At 34.7% G+C, this 19,084-nt stretch overlaps 1 protein-coding gene across 11 annotated transcripts in view; it reads right to left on the reverse strand.

Annotated features, from left to right (window-relative positions):
• Nucleotides 1-19,084, reverse strand: part of PICALM (phosphatidylinositol binding clathrin assembly protein) — a 104,371-nt gene that overhangs the window by 50,401 nt on the left and 34,886 nt on the right. For all 11 annotated transcript variants that reach the window (XM_087433546.1, XM_004434075.3, XM_087433548.1 and 8 more), the window contains exons 3-6: nucleotides 16,798-16,873; nucleotides 13,501-13,603; nucleotides 3,211-3,304; nucleotides 81-192 (exon numbers count right to left, since the gene is read on the reverse strand). In XM_087433546.1, coding sequence (XP_087289672.1) covers nucleotides 81-192; nucleotides 3,211-3,304; nucleotides 13,501-13,603; nucleotides 16,798-16,873 — 385 coding nt within the window. The remainder of the gene's footprint in view (nucleotides 1-80; nucleotides 193-3,210; nucleotides 3,305-13,500; nucleotides 13,604-16,797; nucleotides 16,874-19,084) is intronic.

A 19,084-nucleotide genomic window follows, 5' to 3' on the forward strand; every position in this document is an offset into this window, starting at 1 on the left:
AGTAACAACTCAGACATTATTATTTATCCATATGACACAAGATAATAAATAAAATGCTATTAAGCTGCAGCAATATTTACCCAACAGGTTAATAATTCCTTCATTGTATGCTGCAAACAGTCTAATGGCATCTTTAAAGAGGAGCATGAAGGCAGCATTTATTACCCCATTTGTAAGTTCATTGCTATTAACCTGGTGAAAAATTAGAAAAAAAGATTAGCTTATCTTATGTTTTAAATGACAATGACTTCCTTCAAATTTAAATACAGTGAATTCAAACATTTGGGTGTAGTAGAGAAAAAGACATTTATTTCTTGCAATCAGAGTTACAGCCAAATAAATAGTGCAAAAATTTTAACCAAAGAGTTCAGATTTATGTAAAAGGCACAAGCAAACAAATATCCTACAACATTCAATTAATTCAGAAATAAGTAATTGAGAACAAAAGTACCCTTTAACTCTTGCAATTCCTAGGCTATATCTCAAGTCTTTTAATTATAAGTTCATTTCAACATTAAATACTTCTAACTGCAAAATAAAGCCCATTTCTAGATAGAAGTTCACTTTGAGTCAAGAAGGATTTACTGAATATTTTGATATCAGAAAGTATTTGTTGGGCCGGCCCTGTGGCTTAGCGGTTAAGTGTGCGCGCTCTGCTACTGGCCGCCCGGGTTCGGATACTGGGCGCGCACCAACTCACCGCTTCTCCGGCCATGCTGAGGCCGCATCCCACATACAGCAACTAGAAGGACATGCAACTATGACATACAACTATCTACTGGGGCTTTGGGGAAAAAAAAAGGAGGAGGATTGGCAACAGATGTTAGCTCAGAGCCGGTCTTCCTCAGTGAAAAAAAAAAAAAAAGAGGAGGATTAGCACGGATGTCAGCTCAGGGCTGATCTTCCTCAAAAAAAAAAAAAAAAAGTATTTGTTAAATGGCTACTACAATCACCAAAGCACTGAGCTAAGCTAGATAGAAGATACGTTGTTTTTTTAAATATACCTTTTTTCAATATTACAAACTCACCTTCAAAGTGGTTATGATAATATTTCTACCTCATATCGTTACAAAGAGACTTGAATGAGTGTAAAAAGCGTAGCACAATATGTTACACATAAATTATCAATATTTATTATTATTACTGAATTATGCTGTAACAAAAAATAGCACTTATTTGTCTATCAAGAATACTAGAAATACCTTTAATTTTATCTCAAGGAATGAATCAACAGGATAAACCAAATAAACTTTAAGTTCTTCTTTAAATAAGACGAATATCTAGTACATGAAAAGTAACTTGTTAGGTATAAAAAAACATAAGCATAAAGTTGAATGGTAAGCAACAAATTGGTAAATATTTGCAGAATATCTAACAAGGTTGATTTCCATTATAGAGAGAATCCTAATAAAGCAAACGACAGACAATTCACAAAATAAAAAATACATATGGCTAATAATATACAAAAAGAAGTTCAACTTCACTTATCAGGTAAATTAAAATATCATAATCAAATTAAATTACTGGACTATCCTTTCTTGAGCACCAGACTAGTAGGTATCAAAATAATCAAAAGCAAGGTATTATTCAGTGCTGATAAGGATGAAGAAAAACAGGCACCTGTTGACAAGTGACTGGCTCAACTTTTCTTGAGTGTAAGTTAGCAATATTTTAAAAGTTTAAATGTTTATGTGTTTTGAACCACCAAATTCTTTTTCTAGGCATTAACCTTATAGAAATAGATTTATAAATGTGTACATACACACATTATCTCACATACACACACACACAAAGTATTTAGTGTCCTCCCCTCCTCTCTGTTTTTTTCCCATTTATTTTCTGGATTAAAAAAAAAACAGAAAAACTCTAAATATCTATCAATAGGAGGATCAGGTAAATTGTTATATACAATGAAGTACAATACAGACACTGAAAGGAATACGTAATTTTATAAAGGCACTCACAATATATTAAGGGAAAAAAAATTTTCTGGTTGGATCCTCTCTCTGTAAAAACCAAAACGAAGCTCAGTAGTTACATCAGTCCTCTATGTCTTCTAGACTAGAGGCCAGGAAACTTTTTTTGTAAAGGGCCCGATGGTGAGTATTTTCGACTTTGCAGGCCATATGGTCTCTGTCACAACTATTCAACTCTGTTATTACATCGTAAAAACAGTCACAGACAATATGTAAACCAATGAGCCTGGCTGTGTTCTAATACTACTATTGCAGACCCTGAATTTAAATTTCATATAATTTTCACCTGTCAAAAATATTTTTATAATTATTTTTAACCGTTTAAAAATGTAAAAATCATTCTTAGCTCACAAGCCATACAAGAACAGGTAGCAAGCCATAGCTGGATAACTCGCTCTAATCTATGAAGCACCTACAGGATTCATTTATTGAATGTTTATTGAACACTATCGATGTGTCACATATTATTAACAATGGGCACACAGCAAAGAAAAATCAGACCTGGTCCCCGCCCTCAAGAAGCTTCAAGACTACCAATTAATAGCACAAGTCAAAGGAAAATCAATTTCAACATGAAATTACCAGAGTTCCATTCACCAACTTGCACTTACAAGCTCTAAAATAAAATGTCTTAAGATAAATGACCTCAAAAAGAAGACGTGAAAATGCTAACACCTATCACATTACAAACAAATGACAAAGGTCATAACTTGGTTCAAGTAATGGTCATTAAAACAAAAATTCCAGGGAACACAATGCCCCTGGGTAATAGCTACATAACAGGCTGTCACAAGTGTATGTGAACTTCCCTTTATTTCTTAATAATTGCCATGCTTTGAGTCCTACAAGGCAGACAAAAGTGAAATATTAAGTTGGCTACTCATAAAAAAATCTTTATGCATTTTTTAAATCTAAAAACCATTATCAAAAGAAAGTAGATTTTCAGATCAATCCCTTCACCTCTCCATCACCTTCTTTAGCTTGTATATCCTACATTTATAGAGCTAGAGAACCGTCACCAAAGAAATCAGAGTAAACAATAATAGAAACGGAACAATAATAAAAATGGAAAGTATTCTGATTTGGGACCACATTTATAAAAAATCTTCACCCAAACAGGATATTAGTGTAAAAATATTATCTATGAAAACATGAGAATAAAAATTCTAACCAATTATAATGATACAATTTTTTTAAATCTTAAATTATAAAAGCATTTGTGTAATCAACTTACATTAAAATCAAGAAGGGCATCCATTTGATTTTGAATAATTGGTACAGTTTTTAGGAGTTTTTCTGTGTTCATTGTTCTCATAACTCCATCAGCCCTGTTTTAAAAAAAAGAAACAACTGAGTTTGTTATTATATCTACATTTCGAACTCCCATCCAGTTCTCTATTTAAACAGAGAACAAGTTGTTGTGAACCATCATATATTTTTGAGGCATTATTGAATCTGAAACCTCAAGCAGAAATCATAAAGAAAAAACAAAAACAGGAAACACCATATGTCCAGTATCAAAGTACTCATTAAAAACAAAAAACAAAACAATGACATCAAGATGTAAAACATGAGACATAAAAATCAAAGCTTACATTATATAGCCAGGTTTATAGCGCACTTTTCATATGAGGAGATCATCTGATCCTCATATTACTCATGTATGTGAAGGGCAGTTTCACAGATCTTTTGTTTTTAATTACAAATTTTAAAAAAATCATTTGCCTCAAATCACTAACAATTAGGACATGATGGAACCAGTGGTTGAACTTAAGTCTTGGTGAGCACTGCTTTATTTAAGGTATTTTATTCATGACTCAAACAGCAATGGCTTGTAATACAGAAAATTGTAACTAAAATTATTTTATTATAAAATAAAGGATAATTTTACCAAGACATTCTAATCTGGCCATTAAAATAAGTGATACCTAAGAGGAATGTTCTAATAAAATATTCTGTTAAATATTTCCAAAAAGATTTCTTTAGACATTCATAAAGATAGAGAAATGTTAGCAGTACCAAATAAACTGGAATTATACAAAACTGGTACCAAAAACACTACAGTAAGAGGTTCTGGGGCTAAGGTACACAACTAACACTAAGTGCTTATTATATATCGGGCTCCATATTAAGGGCCTGATGTATGTTTTTCAAATCCTCACAAAAATCCTATAGATAGTCTTCTCCCATTTTATAGATGATGAAATTTTAGGTTCAGTGAGGTTATATAACTAAGGTCAGAGAACTAATCAGTGGTAGGGTCATTATGTAAACCCAGGTTTATTATGATTTCAAAATAGTGCTTTTCATAATCTTTTGGCAGAGTAACAAGGCACTTTCAAAAAGTGTGTAGGCTTTCTCTAATTTACAAATGACCCATACTTATAAACAGCTGATCTACCCTGAGCTACCCCTTCAACCACAACCCCAGATGCCACAAAAACAATTAAGCTATGAAAAGCAACAATAGTGATCCGCATGACAGAGTTAAAAGAACAAATACTGGACTGCCTTAGGTAGACAGCTATTGACCAGATGTGTAAACCCCTGGACGCCTGTTTCCTCTCAAGTACTAAACTACATTGATTGGTACTAGCTGCTGAAGTTTGGGATAAGGACGCTACTACTTCTTCGAAACTCTTTCTTAATTCTCATACACATCACACTCTGTCCTTTTATCAGTCATCATTAGTTCCCTTTTAGTTCTCCCTCCTTCTCCCTGCTGAGGTCACTTTTTGACCTCCTGGTCACTTCCCCTCCATCACAGAAAGACTTGAATATTGGCTCACTTTTTCTTGGTTAACTTTAACATCTACCTGGACAACCAATCCAACATCTTGATCTTAAAGTCCCTTGACCACAGCCCCTATTCCCATGGTCAGATACTGACCCTACTGCCCTCAGAAACCACATTAACCACTCTTCCCCAGTGCCATGAAAAAAAGACAAAATTCAGACACCTTATCCTATGACAATAACGTTTTAACCTTCCAGCTGCCTTGGTCAAGTATCTCCATGGCAAAAACTATTTGACTTCATCATAAACTTCACATTGATCCCTTCTCATTTTTACTTCATCTAGCTTAGAATTCCACAGATCATTATTACAATCACTCCCTTGCAAATACCCTTAACTCTCTCGCATCTCTCTTCTTCCCTTGCAGTCACCTGGCAAATTCACAATCCTGGGTGAGCAAACATTTACCTCCTCCATGCCTGTACACATGCAGCTGAGCACTGGTAAAGAAAGCCACACAACTGAGCAAACTGGTAAAACTATAACCTCCAACAGGGACTCAGCATTGCCAGCAATCTTCTTAGCCTTCTCTAGTGAATTCCTCTCCTAAGTACTTTCAAATCTCCTTCTCCCACCCTTCCTTCCCTGCCTCCCCACACACAAACTCTCAGCTCTTAACTCCCTAAATATTTCATTTAGAAATAGAAAATGACAAAAAGAGATTAGGTATCTCACCACCAAAACTACATCTATCTAGTCTGCTCCTGTTACAATGGAGGAAGTCTATCCCTTTCTATCAAATGTAAATACCACTCACACAGGTCCTCTGGATCCCACTCCATCACAATCCTTTGGTTGTCCTCTTTTTCTTTAACACAGCACTGTCTAACAGAACTATTTGCAATGGTGGAAATGTTCCATATCTGCACCATTCAATATGGTAGCCACGAGACACATGTGGCTACTGAGCATCTGAAATGTGGGTGATGCAACTGAGAAAATGAATTTTTATTTTATTTCACTTAAATCAATTTAAATTTAAATTGCCACACATGGCAAGTAGCTATCACATTGGACAGTGCAGCACATTAATCTCTTCTTTTATACTAGATCATTCCCATGAACATACAAACAAAGTCTCTAGGATCACCATTCTTTAAACACCACCCACCTCCCATACACACAGTCTCTCTCCACTAATCTCTTATTCCAATTCAGCTACCACTTGCCTTGCAGAGCCAAGCATACTTCTCAAAAGAGTTGCCACTTCCTCGCTTTTCATTCATTATTCAATACATTCCAATATGAGCTCCACTCCTACCACCTCAGCTAAACTTCTCTAGTTTAGGTCATCCAGAAATTCCATGTTGCTTCTCCAGTGGGTACTTGTCTAATATTATCTGCCTAGACTTCTCAGCATCATTCAAAAGTTTCCCCCACTCTTGTAATACTCTACTCTCTTAGCATCCCCTATACCTCTCTTTCCTTGTTTTCTTCCTACCTCACTATCACTTTCTTAGTCTCTTTTGCTGGCTCCTGGTCCTCTACCCATACGCTAAAATAGATGTTGTGTATCTCAAGGTGTTTCCGAACCCTCTTCTCTCATTCTATACTTAAACTCCCCAGGTGATCAGTCATTCCCAAGGCATAAATTACCAAAATGCCATTGACATATTTATATTCCTAGACTACAACTCTCAAGTTTCAAGTTAATATGTCCAACTGCCTATTTGATATCTCAACTTGTACAAATCACAGGCATCTCAAAACTAGTATTTCCAAAACTAAATCCGTAATTTTTTAACCACTGCATCCTACCCTACACCCCACCCCCAAAAAATCTTCCCAATAAAAGGTGCTATCCCTCCAGTGACTGACATCAGAAACTGTGGGCACATTTTTGATTCCTCCCTCTCTCCCTAGCCTCCACATCATTTATTCCCAGAAAACTTTAAATTTCTCAATTAAGAAAAATCTTGGGGGCCAGCCCCACGGCCTAGTGGTTAAGTTTGGTGCACTCTGCTTCGGTGGCCTGGGTTCAATTACTGGGTGTGGACCTACACCACTCGTCAGCGGCCATGCTGTGGCGGCGACCCACACACAAAATAGAGGAAGATTGGCAACAGATGTTAGCTCTGGGCAAATCTTAGTCAGCAAAAAAAAAAAGAGAAAAATCTTAACAGTTACCATATACTTTATCTAAAACTTTGAAAAACTCAATTTACAAACACAAATGCTTGAATATGATTCAAACCAAATGCATAACAATTCATATTCCATGTAGAATACAAGTTTTTATAAATTCTTAAATAGATTATAATAATTAAATTCAGATACTTGCTTCCCAAGTGTAAATGCAATGGATTAAAGGCTGATCATCCATGTCCTTATTCACAGACAATACCTGGGTTATTCTCTCTTTTGCTTGTTATTGTAACAGTGTCTTGTCACTTTGAACTGTACCAATTTAGAATTGAAGATAATTCAGCATAAGTTAATACTATCAAAATACAGAATGCTAAACAAAAAGAAAATGAAGGGACCAGTGTTTAACAACCAACTGTAAAAATAAATGTACAGGCAATTTATTGGATCCATTTTTCATAGAATCACTTAATGTACTGCCTACAAACTCATCTAGTCATTTTTTCAAAAACTATTAAACATCTACTATGTTTAGACACTGTGGAAAGTCCTGAAGATATGAATATGAGTAAGAGTATATTGTCCTCATGGATGTGACAGCACCATATAAAATCCAACAAGAGAAATAAGGCTTTCTCAAAGAAATGATGTCTGAGTGAATTCTTGAAGAATGACTAACTATTTGCCAAAATAAAAAAAAGGGGCTTTAGAAAAGACGTAAGTATATGAGTGAAAGTAATTTAACCCTACTGGGTAATAATTCACTCTGATTTTTGAATATCCTGTATTTCTATTAAAAATTATAATTGGTGTCCACCTCGCTTTTTTAATTATACCAAGATATATTCCAAATGAATCAAAGATTTAAATATATAATACCAAATCCATAAATATATCCAATGAAAAAATGAATAGGAAATTGATCATCTTTGAGTAGAAAAGCTCAGAGTTTGCTTAAAAGACAAAAGCCAAAAAAAAAAAAAAAGATAATTTTGATCACATAAGATTTTAAAACCCATAACAATGCTTAAAAAAAAACAGGAAAAAATATTTGTAACCCATGACAATTTATTTTCCTCATACACAAAAGTTTATTGTTAGAGTGTTTGTCATGTGTTAAGCATAACATACAATATTTCATTTAATTCTCACAGCAATCCTAATACATAAGTGCTATTAACATCACCATTTTACATTTTACAGATAAAATAACTCAGAGCTTAAGTTGAGGTTTCCCAGTTGTGCCAAAGCATACTACTATGGTACAAATGGGTTTACATATGCCAACACATTAATCCCTAACACTTCAGCCTCAAGCAGTCTTCTCCATTTAATCACTGTCCCGGTACAAATAGTATCAGTTTGTGTGCCTCAATGTGAAAAAAGTTAGCAAGCTGATGGATATGTAATAAAAGAACCTTGTTCTTAGGAAATATGCACTGAAGTATTAAGGGATATAAACTATAAAAAGGCATGAGGTATGTAATCTACTCTCAAATGGTTCAGAAAAAAAGTATACACACAGAATAATTAAGCAAATGTGATAAAATGTTAAAAATTGTTGAATCTGAGTAAAGCATATAGGACTTATCTGTATTATTCTTGCAGCATTTCTGGAGGTGAAATTACTTCAAAATAAAATTATTTTTATTTATTTATTTACTTATTTTGTGAGGAAGATCAGCCCTGTGCTAACATCTGCCAATCCTCCTCTTTTTTGCTGAGGAAGACTGGCCCTGGGCTAACATCCGTGCCCATCTTCCTCCACTTTATATGGGACGCCGCCACAGCACGGCTTGCCAAATGGTGCGTCGGTGCACGCCCGGTATCCGAAGCGGCGAACCCCGGGCCAGCGCAGCGCAGCGTGTGCACTTAACCGCTTGTGCCACCGGGCCCGGCCCTAAGCTTATTTTTAAAAAGTCAGCAAGCTAGCTGAAGTATCTTACTAAAGTCCTTCATCTAACTAGAATGAAGCTAGAATTTATCTTACTAAACCTAGATTTATTTGACTAAACCGCCTGTGAGCTCTTAACACTATTCAACAGAATAGGAAAGAATAAAAAAGCCAATAGAGAACTGGGCAAAGGACACTGAAAGGCAATTAACAAAGCACGAATGGCATTTTAAAAAAGGAAGAGAGAGAAAGGTTCAATGTCACCATCTACTGAATTATTCAGTCAACTGATACAAAATAAAATGAATCTAAAGAGATACATTTTCATGAGGATGGAAGAATACAGTGCAAGAGGTATTTATAACTGTATTTAATTCAATAATTTAGTACAATTTTTATAAAGGGTAATATGGTGTTTTCTATTAAAATGTTAAATGTATATACAACCTTTGACCAGTCAATTCTAAGAATTTATTCTACAGGAAACTTCACTTAAGAATGCAACCACATGTAAAAGGATGGTCAATGCATTGCTTTTATAAGATAAAAAACGGGAATAAATCAAATGTACATCTAGAACATAATTCTAAGCCATTCAAAAGAATGAGATGGATCTATGTGTACAGACATTGAAAATGTCTAAGAAATATAGTAGGGGAGAAACACAATCTTTAAATAATGTGATCCAACTTCTATGTAATTTTCTATGTGCCTTCATATACATATTTATTTCTATTTACACACAAAAAATAGATTAAATACACGAAAAATGTTAACATTTCCTAAAAGTTAGGCTGCTACGTTGTCTGAATTTTTTTAAATTTTATTACTTTTATAAACATAAAAAATTATTTCCCTAATAAATAAAACTTTACTATTTACTACACTTTTTCTCCAAAAGTTAAACAGTTTACTGAGCTTTTGCCATGATATAATAAATTTTAATTGCCATCAGGCCCTGAGATTATAGCCTATGTCCTATATTTTATCTTTAATTTGATATATATGTATATATATGTATCTTGTGTGTTTAAAATGTCAATTTTCTGCTGCTTCTTGGTTCCACTCAATTATGGCTCTTCCTTGATTCACTTTCCTTTTCCTTAGCATCAAATGCGAGGAATTTCCTTTAACTCAATACTAATTATATGGTGCATAATCAAGGACTGTTCTCACCCAAGTAATAGAAGTTTGCTCTATTAAATACAGAAATGCAGCAACTCCCCTCAATCTCAAGCCTGGCCCTTCAGGTTAGAAAAAAAATTTTCTATTTTTAAAATCTATCAATCTGAAATCTACAAATATCTTGAAGATCAGTTTTACTGAACACACTTTACGGTGAAGAATTAATATAATCCAACTGGAAAATGGTTTATTGGACAGGATACTGAGGTTAAGAATCAGACTTCTAAGATGAATGTTTCTACCGTAATCTTCTACAAAGTACCTAAATATATAAAACAAAATCTGTGGAATTTAGTTTTCATAAGTTCTAAACTAATCACTTCCCGATTAATTTGGAATAGTGACATAGAACATTTTAAATTCAGCTTTAAAATTTCTTGATTAACTAAGAGGTTACACTTCTACATTTGTATTAAATTTTCCATTTCAGTCTATTAACTTAACATTTCAAGAGAACAATTTAAAGGAACATATTAATTGCTTAGATCTTTGGAATCTTTGGGCAGCAAGGAAACTCAGAGAGACAGTCACCAGAATATTTCTGCAGAAGCCAGATTCCCTCAGGGCAGGCCTTCATAGCTACAAGGGTCATCAGTGCCCCTTAAGAATGTCCTTACTAGCTTTTTCCCGAGGTCTCATCATATATCCTAAGAAAATCCATACACCAGGCTTTATCAGGTATAGAAGTACTGATTGTATCATTCATGTGATTAGTTCTTACGACAAGAAGACTGTTACAGTCATGCTTTGCATGACAATGTTTCAGTCAATGACAGACCGCACATATGACGGTGGTCCCATAAGATTAAGTACCATATAGCCTAGATATGTGGCAGGCTATACCATCCAGGTTTGCGTAAGTACACTCTATGATGTTCACACAATGACAAAATAGCCAAACGATGTATTTCTTATAATGTATTCCTGTGGTTAAGTGACGCATAAGTAGCACAGCAAAAAATAAATTCATCATCTGCAACCAAGATTAACAAGCACCTTAAATACCTAACAGCACTGAAAGACACTGAAGAAGATTAATAGAAAGACACCCCATGTTAATGGATTGGAAACCATGTGTTAATACTGCCAATACTTCCCAAACTGATCTACAGATTCAATGCAATCCCTATTAAAATCCCAGCTGCCTTTTCTGCAGAAATTGATAAGCTGATCCTAAAATTCATATGGAAATACAAGGGACCCAGAACAGCCAAAATAATCTTGAAAAATAAGAGAGTTGGAGAACTCACACTTCTCAATTTCAAAACTTACCACAAAGCAACAGTAATTGAGACAGTGTGGGACCGCCATGAGGACAGACATAGATCAACAGAACAGAACTGACAGTCCAGAAATAAACCTTTACATTTATGGTCAATTCATTTTTAACAAGGGTGCCATGACCATTCAATCGGGAAAGAAGAGTCTTTTCAACAAATGGTGCTGGGACAACTGGATAACCACACACAAAAGAATGAATTTGGACCCATACCTAATACCATATACAAAAATTAATTCAAAATGGATCAAAAACCTAAATGTAAGAGCTAAAACTACAAATCTCTTAGAAAAAATGTAGGAGTAAATCTTTTTGACATTGGATTAACTAATGTTTGCTTAGATATGATGCCAAAAGTGCAAGCAAGCAAAGAAAAAAACAGATAAACTGAACTTCATCAAAATTAAAAACATTTGTTCTTCAAAGAATACCACCATAAAGATAAGCCACAGCAGGAAGGAAAATATTTGTAGATCATGTATATGATAAGGGACTGGTGTCCAAAATATATAAAAAACACTCCTGCAAGTCAACAATCAAAAGACAACGCAATTAAAAAGCAAGGAAAGGGGACTGGCCCCATGGACCTAGTGGTTAAGTTCCGCACTCTCCGCATCAGCAGCCCAAGTTTAGTTCCCAGGTGCAGACCTACACCACTTGTCGGCGGTGATGAGGTGGCAGTTACCCACATACAAAATAGAGGAAGACTGGCACAGATGTCAGCTCATGGGCGAATCTTCCTCAGCAAAAAAACCCAAAAAAACAAAAAACAACCAAAGGATTTGAACAGATATTCTCCCAAAGAAAATATACAAGTGGTCCATAAGCACACAAAAAGACACTCAACATTATTAGCCATCAGGGAAATGCAAACCACAATCATAATGATATACCACTTCATACCTACTAGATGGCTATAATCAAAAAAACAGAGGGGCAAACCCGGTGGCATAGCAGTTGAGTTTGCGCACTCAGCTTTGGTGGCCCAGGGTTCACAGGTTCAGATCCTGGGTGTGAACCAACGCACCACTTGTCAAGCCATGCTGTGGCAGTGTACCATATAAAGTGGAGGAAGATGGGCACGGAAGTTAGCCCAGGGCCAATCTTCCTTAGCAAAAAGAGGAGGAATGGCAATAGATGCTAGCTCAGGGCTAATCTTCACACACACCAAAAAAACCCAGAAAATAACAAGTATGGACAAGAATGTGGAGAAATTGGAATCCGCATACATTGCTGGTGAGAATGTAAAATGGTTCAACCGCTTTGAAAAATGGTTTGACAGTTCCTCAAAAAGCTAAACATTATGAGTTACCATATTACTCAGCAATTCTACTCCTAGGTACGTACCCAAGCGAACTGAAAAGATAATTCACACAAAAACTTATACACTAATGCTCATAGCAGCATTATTCCTAATAGCCAAAAAGTAGAAACCAGTCAAATGTCCATCAGCTGATGAATAAACAAAATGTAGTATGATCCACAGAGGAGAATATTATTCAGCCATAAAAAGAAATGAAGTACTGATATACGCTACAACAAGAATGCCACAACTTGAATACAATACGCTAAGTGAAAGAAGCCAGACACAAAAGGGCATATACTGTATAATTCCATTTATATGAAATGTCCAGAATAGGCAAACTCATAGAGATAGAAAGTAGACTTGTGGTTGCCAGGGTCTGGACGAAGAAGAAAATGGGAAGTGATTGCTAACAGGTTTGGAGTTTCTTTCTGGAATAACGAAATGTTTTAGGATTAAATAGTAGTGATGTTGCACAACTTTGTTAATACACTAAAATCACTGAACTGTACACTTTAAAAGGGTAAGTTTTATGTTGTGTGAACTCCATCTCAATAAAGCTGTTATAAAATTTTTAAAAACTTTAAAAAATCCTAGTGCAAAAAGTATCTGATAGGGCCGGCCCCGTGGCTTAGTGGTTAGGTGCGTGCGCTCCGCTGCTGGCGGCCCGGGTTCGGATCCCGGGTGCGCACCGACACACCACTTGTCGGGCCATGCTGAGGCTGCGTCCCACATACAGCAACTAGAAGGATGTGCAACTACGACGTACAACTATCCACTGGGGCTTTGGGGGAAAAAATAAATAAATAAAATTATATAAAAAAAAAAGTATCTGATGTACTTCTTCGAAGAAAAATGAAGTTCACCTTTTAAAACTGGCCTGAAATTCCGTAATTCATAATCTAATAATTTCTGTGGTTTACATTTTAAAATATGCACATCCATTAGATGTCGAGAAAAAACAAAGAAAGCTTAACTCACCCTCTTTTCACTTTTGTGAAATCAAATGCAACTTGTCTGTATGAAACTGCTTTTTCATTTAGATATCTACTATACCGCCTAATAAATGTAGACATGTCATATCCTGCAAGAAAAGAAATAGAAAGTTTTCATAAATTATTAAAATCCCAATTTGTTTAGAAAACCAACTCATTTCATCCAATGGCCATAACGTCTTTGATATCCCAACTTGATTTAGTGATGTAAATTAACTGACTAATGAATAATATCACATTAAAATCTCTAAGACTTCACATTTTTTAAGTCACATATACCATGTGTGGCTTTGAAAAACCTTCCCCCTTAGAATTTCACCTAAATTAATAATTATATTTTACTTCTGATCCACATTCCTATCTTTTATTTATCAGGAACTGGAAAAACATGTTCTCTTACACTACTTAATAACCTCATAACTCAAATTTAACATCCCTGGGAACAACTGCACACCTCAAACCATTAAGTAATTTTATAATTTTCATATTTATGAAATCTTTAATTGTACATTATCTAGAACAACCATAACTTATATGTGCCAACCTTATAAAAAGTACAGAAAATTATTTCATGGTACAATGAAAGAAAGGGCAATATATAAGTTTAAGACAAAACAAAAAACAATTACATGCGGGTTTTCAATAAAACTCTCTAAGTGAATACCTAAATCATTGCAAGATTTTGTTTTATTATAATCATGAGACTGGAAAACTTCAGCAACATAAAATCTAATCAATGTTATACAACAAAAAACAAAAAAACTTGTATTTTAGTTATTGCCTGGCTCAAGGAAGTCTGTAAATTTTTGCTTCTCATTGAAAAGCAGGTCCATTTTATCTTGGCTCATTTTTTCTAACAAATTTAACCTCACTTGATGATCTCCACTAATTTAAAAAGAGAACAGTAAAACAACCAAAAGAAAGGGAAGGGAATAGATTTAATGTCATCACCAATTCACTTATTTAGCAAATATTTCTTGAGTGCCTACTAAGTGCCATTGGAGAAAAATGAGTGAACAAAATAGAAAAAAAATCACTGCCCTCATATATTCTCATAGCTACTAGCGTATTTTATAAGGTGTTACATACTCCCACTCCTCAGCTCTTTAATTCATACAGTTCCCTCTAATCGACTCTACTCCATCCTCTCTGATGGGGGAAATACCTCTCATCCTTCAAGGCTCAATCTCTGAAACTCCCTAAACTCTTTGTGCTCCCATATTATTCTCACTTCAAGTACAGCTTATAGCTATTATATACAATGTCTATCTAACTCACTAGACTAGAAAGTTATTTATATTTACATACACCCAGTATAATAGTACATATTTAATAAAATATACCAAACTCTACCCAACAAAATACATCAGCAATCAAAATTACTTTTCAAAAACACCATTGAATTATATGCTTTTAAGTACTGTTTCAGTCTTATCTTTATAATCTCTTTAGCATATGAGCTTTAAATAAAAGGCCTAAAAACTGTTCTCTACACAAAAGAAATGAACCTTATAATTAGAAGTGCTTAATTTACATCTTAAAGTGGAAAATCAGTAGCTAATAAGACAAAAAAAACCTCAGACACACGCATCTACTCTGTTCTGGAGTAGCAGTTTGCATGCTGTTTTCCACAGACTCTTAGTTCAAATCAACTGAATAAGCGGGAAGGCAGAAATAAAAAGATTGAGCAGGCAGAGTTTCTTTCATGTCACCCAAAACAGAGTAGCTCCAGTTTTATCTGTTATATTTATCTAGCTTCTATTTAAGATTTTATTTGAAAAAGGGATTCCATGGCTTAATTTTCTTTTCTTCAATACTAGAGCACTATATCTCTCATTAAAGTAAAATCAATCTTGTAACATTCGGTCCTATGTATAGATTACTGGTCTTCCAAAATCTCTGGAAGATAGGGAATTCAATTCATTCTAATTAATACTTCTATCCGCCAAAAGTAAGTATTGAACTGGACAGGCCCTAGCCCAAACACAGCTAATCATTAAATTTCACTGATCTTATTTCCACAAGAGCCATAATTTAGGCCCTCATTAACTCACCACTGGATGACCAGAAATTGACCAGAACAGTTCCAATGTCTTCCAGACTTTATCCACCCTAATCCAACCTGCACTGAGGTTTCTTTATAAGCATCTTTACATGATGCTTTCTTTATAACACACACTCCTTCTCCCCTCCTCCCTCAAACCAAAAAACTTTGATGGCTTCTCAGTGTATTATAAAATTCCAACTCTATCAAAATCTTCTGTGCCCGATTTTGGCCCCAAGCAGCTTCCTGAGGGCTATCTGACACTACATGTTCTCCAATACATCATCCATACATTCTATTCACACTCATTTCCTCTACAAATCTTAAATACCCTACGTTCTTTCATATCCGTGTATATCTATGTACCTTCGCTTAAGCCAACTCATGCCCTCATCCATCTTTTAAAGCCCAGCACAATTCTCACAATTCTCTCTAAAGCCCACACCTTCTCTAAAGATATCTCCCAGATTGAGTCCTTCTATTGAATTAAGCCTTACTTGAATTCCCAAGTCGTTTGGTACGTCTTTTATAAAGTTCTTCCTAGTGGTGAGATTCTCTAATGCTAATGGTCTAGTTCTGGAACTAAGTACAACACATTCCATTAAGACAGAATATGCATGGAGGGCTACAACAGCAGATTATGGCAATTTTAAAGTAAAATAAATAAAATAACAGATGTGAGTATCAATAAGCAATTCATCTGAATAACACACTATACTTCCCTTTGCTACTAAAATGAATGATATTCCCAATTACATTTCTTAGAATAAAGCATAAAACAATAACAACAATAATAACAATGAAAGAGCATACTTAAATAGTGTCTTCTGTGTGCCAGGCATTGTTCTAAGCACTTGACATTTACTAACTAGGTTAAGCCTCATGACAACCCTATAGGGCAGGTGCTATCATTATTTCTGATTTTACAGATGCAGAGAGGTAAAGTTGCTCAAGTTCATGCAGCTGGTAAGTAGTAGAGATGGGATTCAAACCCAGGCAGTCCAGTTCCATCTATGCTCTCAAACCACTACCCTATACTGCTTCTCAAAGAGCTCTGAGTGTCGAACAGTTAAGTCAATCTTAATCTTCATATTAAAAGATAGTTTCTTCTTCCCTATAATCTTCACTAAAATATGAGGTTTCTCCACAGCACTTATTCTGAAAGACAGAGGTCAAACCAGCAGTAATCATCACAGGGGGTTGCTCTCGATTTTCTATAAGGAATAAGTTGTCTTTTACCTTGCAATCCGCTTTTATCCAAAAAATTGCTTAAGTTAAACAACGTGTTTCTTGAAGCCAAATACTGAATAAAACGCTGGAAAACAAACAAAAGACTATGTTAAGGTATTGCCATCTAACAAAATCTATTTTGAGAATTAGGAGGAAAAGTTGTGGTTAACACACTCCACTAAGCTTACCTAGTTTAAATTTCTCATCCTCAGTCCTCCAATTAACTAGTTACCAAACCTAAAAACATAATATATATTTTTCACTAGCATACAGGAATTTATTGAAGACTAATGTGTACATGTATGGTATTAAAGTCAAAATAAAAGGAAACAGGCACTTTTAAACTAGAACCTATAATTCTGCCTTTATTGTAGCATATTAGGGCTACAGCTAATCATACTCAGGTGGCATCTTTAAACAGTTACCTGGCGATCCAAATTTTTATGACACTTTTTTTAAAAACAAAATACTTGTAATCATACAAGAGAACAATATTATAGACATCCTCTTACCCACTGTCCAGATTAAACACATTACCATATTCACTTTAGATCTTCTTATAGAATCAAAACATTATAGACTATTGAAGACACACACCTTAAATCTCATTCCCCTCCCTCCCTCTTCAAAGGCAATCACTTTTCTGAAGTAGATATATATCACTCCCAAACACATTTTTACAATTTCATCACATATATATCTTAAAACCGTACATAATTTTTTTTTCTATTTTAAATTTACAGAAATATCACACTGCACTTATTCTTTTCCCATGTGCTTTTTAACAACTTTTTCCCAAGAATTATCCATTTAATATATCCATTTTAGATCTAATTCATTCATTTTAAATGATATTCTAGTATTTCAATGAACTACTATATCATTATGTATCCATTTCTTTATGGACATTTAAGTTCTTTCCAATTTCACTATTATTAACAATATTTCATCGACATATTCATACTTAGTCTCCACGTGCAAAAACATACAACAGTTTGTCATGATATATACTTAAAGTTGAATTGTTGGGTCAGCATGTATGTAAAGTTCACCTTCTCAAAATACTGTCAAAATGCTCTCCAAAGTGCTTACCATAGAACACTACCTTAATTTCCCTTTACATACAACCTCTAAAACAGATGAGTTACTCCTTTCAACTTCACTTCTTCTTAGAATTTTTTTTGAATGTATGCAGAGGGTCACTATCAATTAGGATGTACACCATCACTGCCCTGGCTCAATCTTGTTCACCTGAGATTATACCACACTAACAAACCAGGATTTTGAAAAACAATTTGTAAATCAAAGACTCATGTTTCATCATTTATCCTATAAAATAACCTGTTTCAAAAAAAGTGTTAAAATATCCTAAGACAATATTAGTCTCTATGATTTTCGTAAGCTTGCATAATTCTTTGTTGTGGAGGCCTGTCCTGTGCATTATAAGATGTTAAGAAACATCCCCGGCCTCTACCTCGTAGGTGCCAGTAGCATCCCCTCCAGGTGTGACAAACGTCCCTGGGAGAACGGGGGAATCACTCTCCTCCCTTGCCCTTTTGAAAACCACAGTTCCACGGTATTCCCATCACCACAGCATAGTGAAATCCTATGCATACTGTACTCTCACAGACTAATAACACCTGCCAATGTGAAAACCTGAGGCTTATACAAACAAGCACAAAAAATGAGCAGAGCATCGGATTTGTCTTAGCTGCTTAAGGAAAACTAAACATGAGTTTATCTGAGAACCACACTGAAATGCTATCTTTCTCCTCCCGTCAGTCAAGTGTAAGGAATGACAGTCAACTTTCTCTGTTGCTTTGCCTTTATCAAGGTTTTGCTTCTAGTATTATCACCTTATTTACAACCTCTGAAAGCCACCACTGATAGTTTGCCTCTTTATCGGGCATTGTAGATTGGTTATATTTGTGGCTTTTTCCTTTTAAAGAATAAACTACATTAAAAAAAAAAAGGTGAAAAATACATATAAGCCTGAAATTCTTTGGAATAAATGACCATGATTAAGTAAATGATCATTTATTAAGTAAACACATTCCTGATAAAAGCAGAAACTATTATCCTAGTTAAGATCAAAATGTTTCAAGTTACACTGAAGCTAGTATATCCAAACATTTCTATTGACTCTGTATACTGCTTAGAATGAATTAAAAAGCAACTGAGTAACATGTAACATGTACTAAAAATGGTCATGTCTATTGACTAAGTAATCATATTTCAGGTAATACTTCTGGAAATAATTTTAAAACTTAAAAACTGCAAATAAAATCATTCAATG

This window comes from Ceratotherium simum, chromosome 7 (genome assembly GCF_057802395.1).
Source record: "Ceratotherium simum simum isolate JZ-2026a chromosome 7, ASM5780239v1, whole genome shotgun sequence".
Classification (NCBI taxonomy): Eukaryota; Metazoa; Chordata; class Mammalia; order Perissodactyla; family Rhinocerotidae; genus Ceratotherium; species Ceratotherium simum.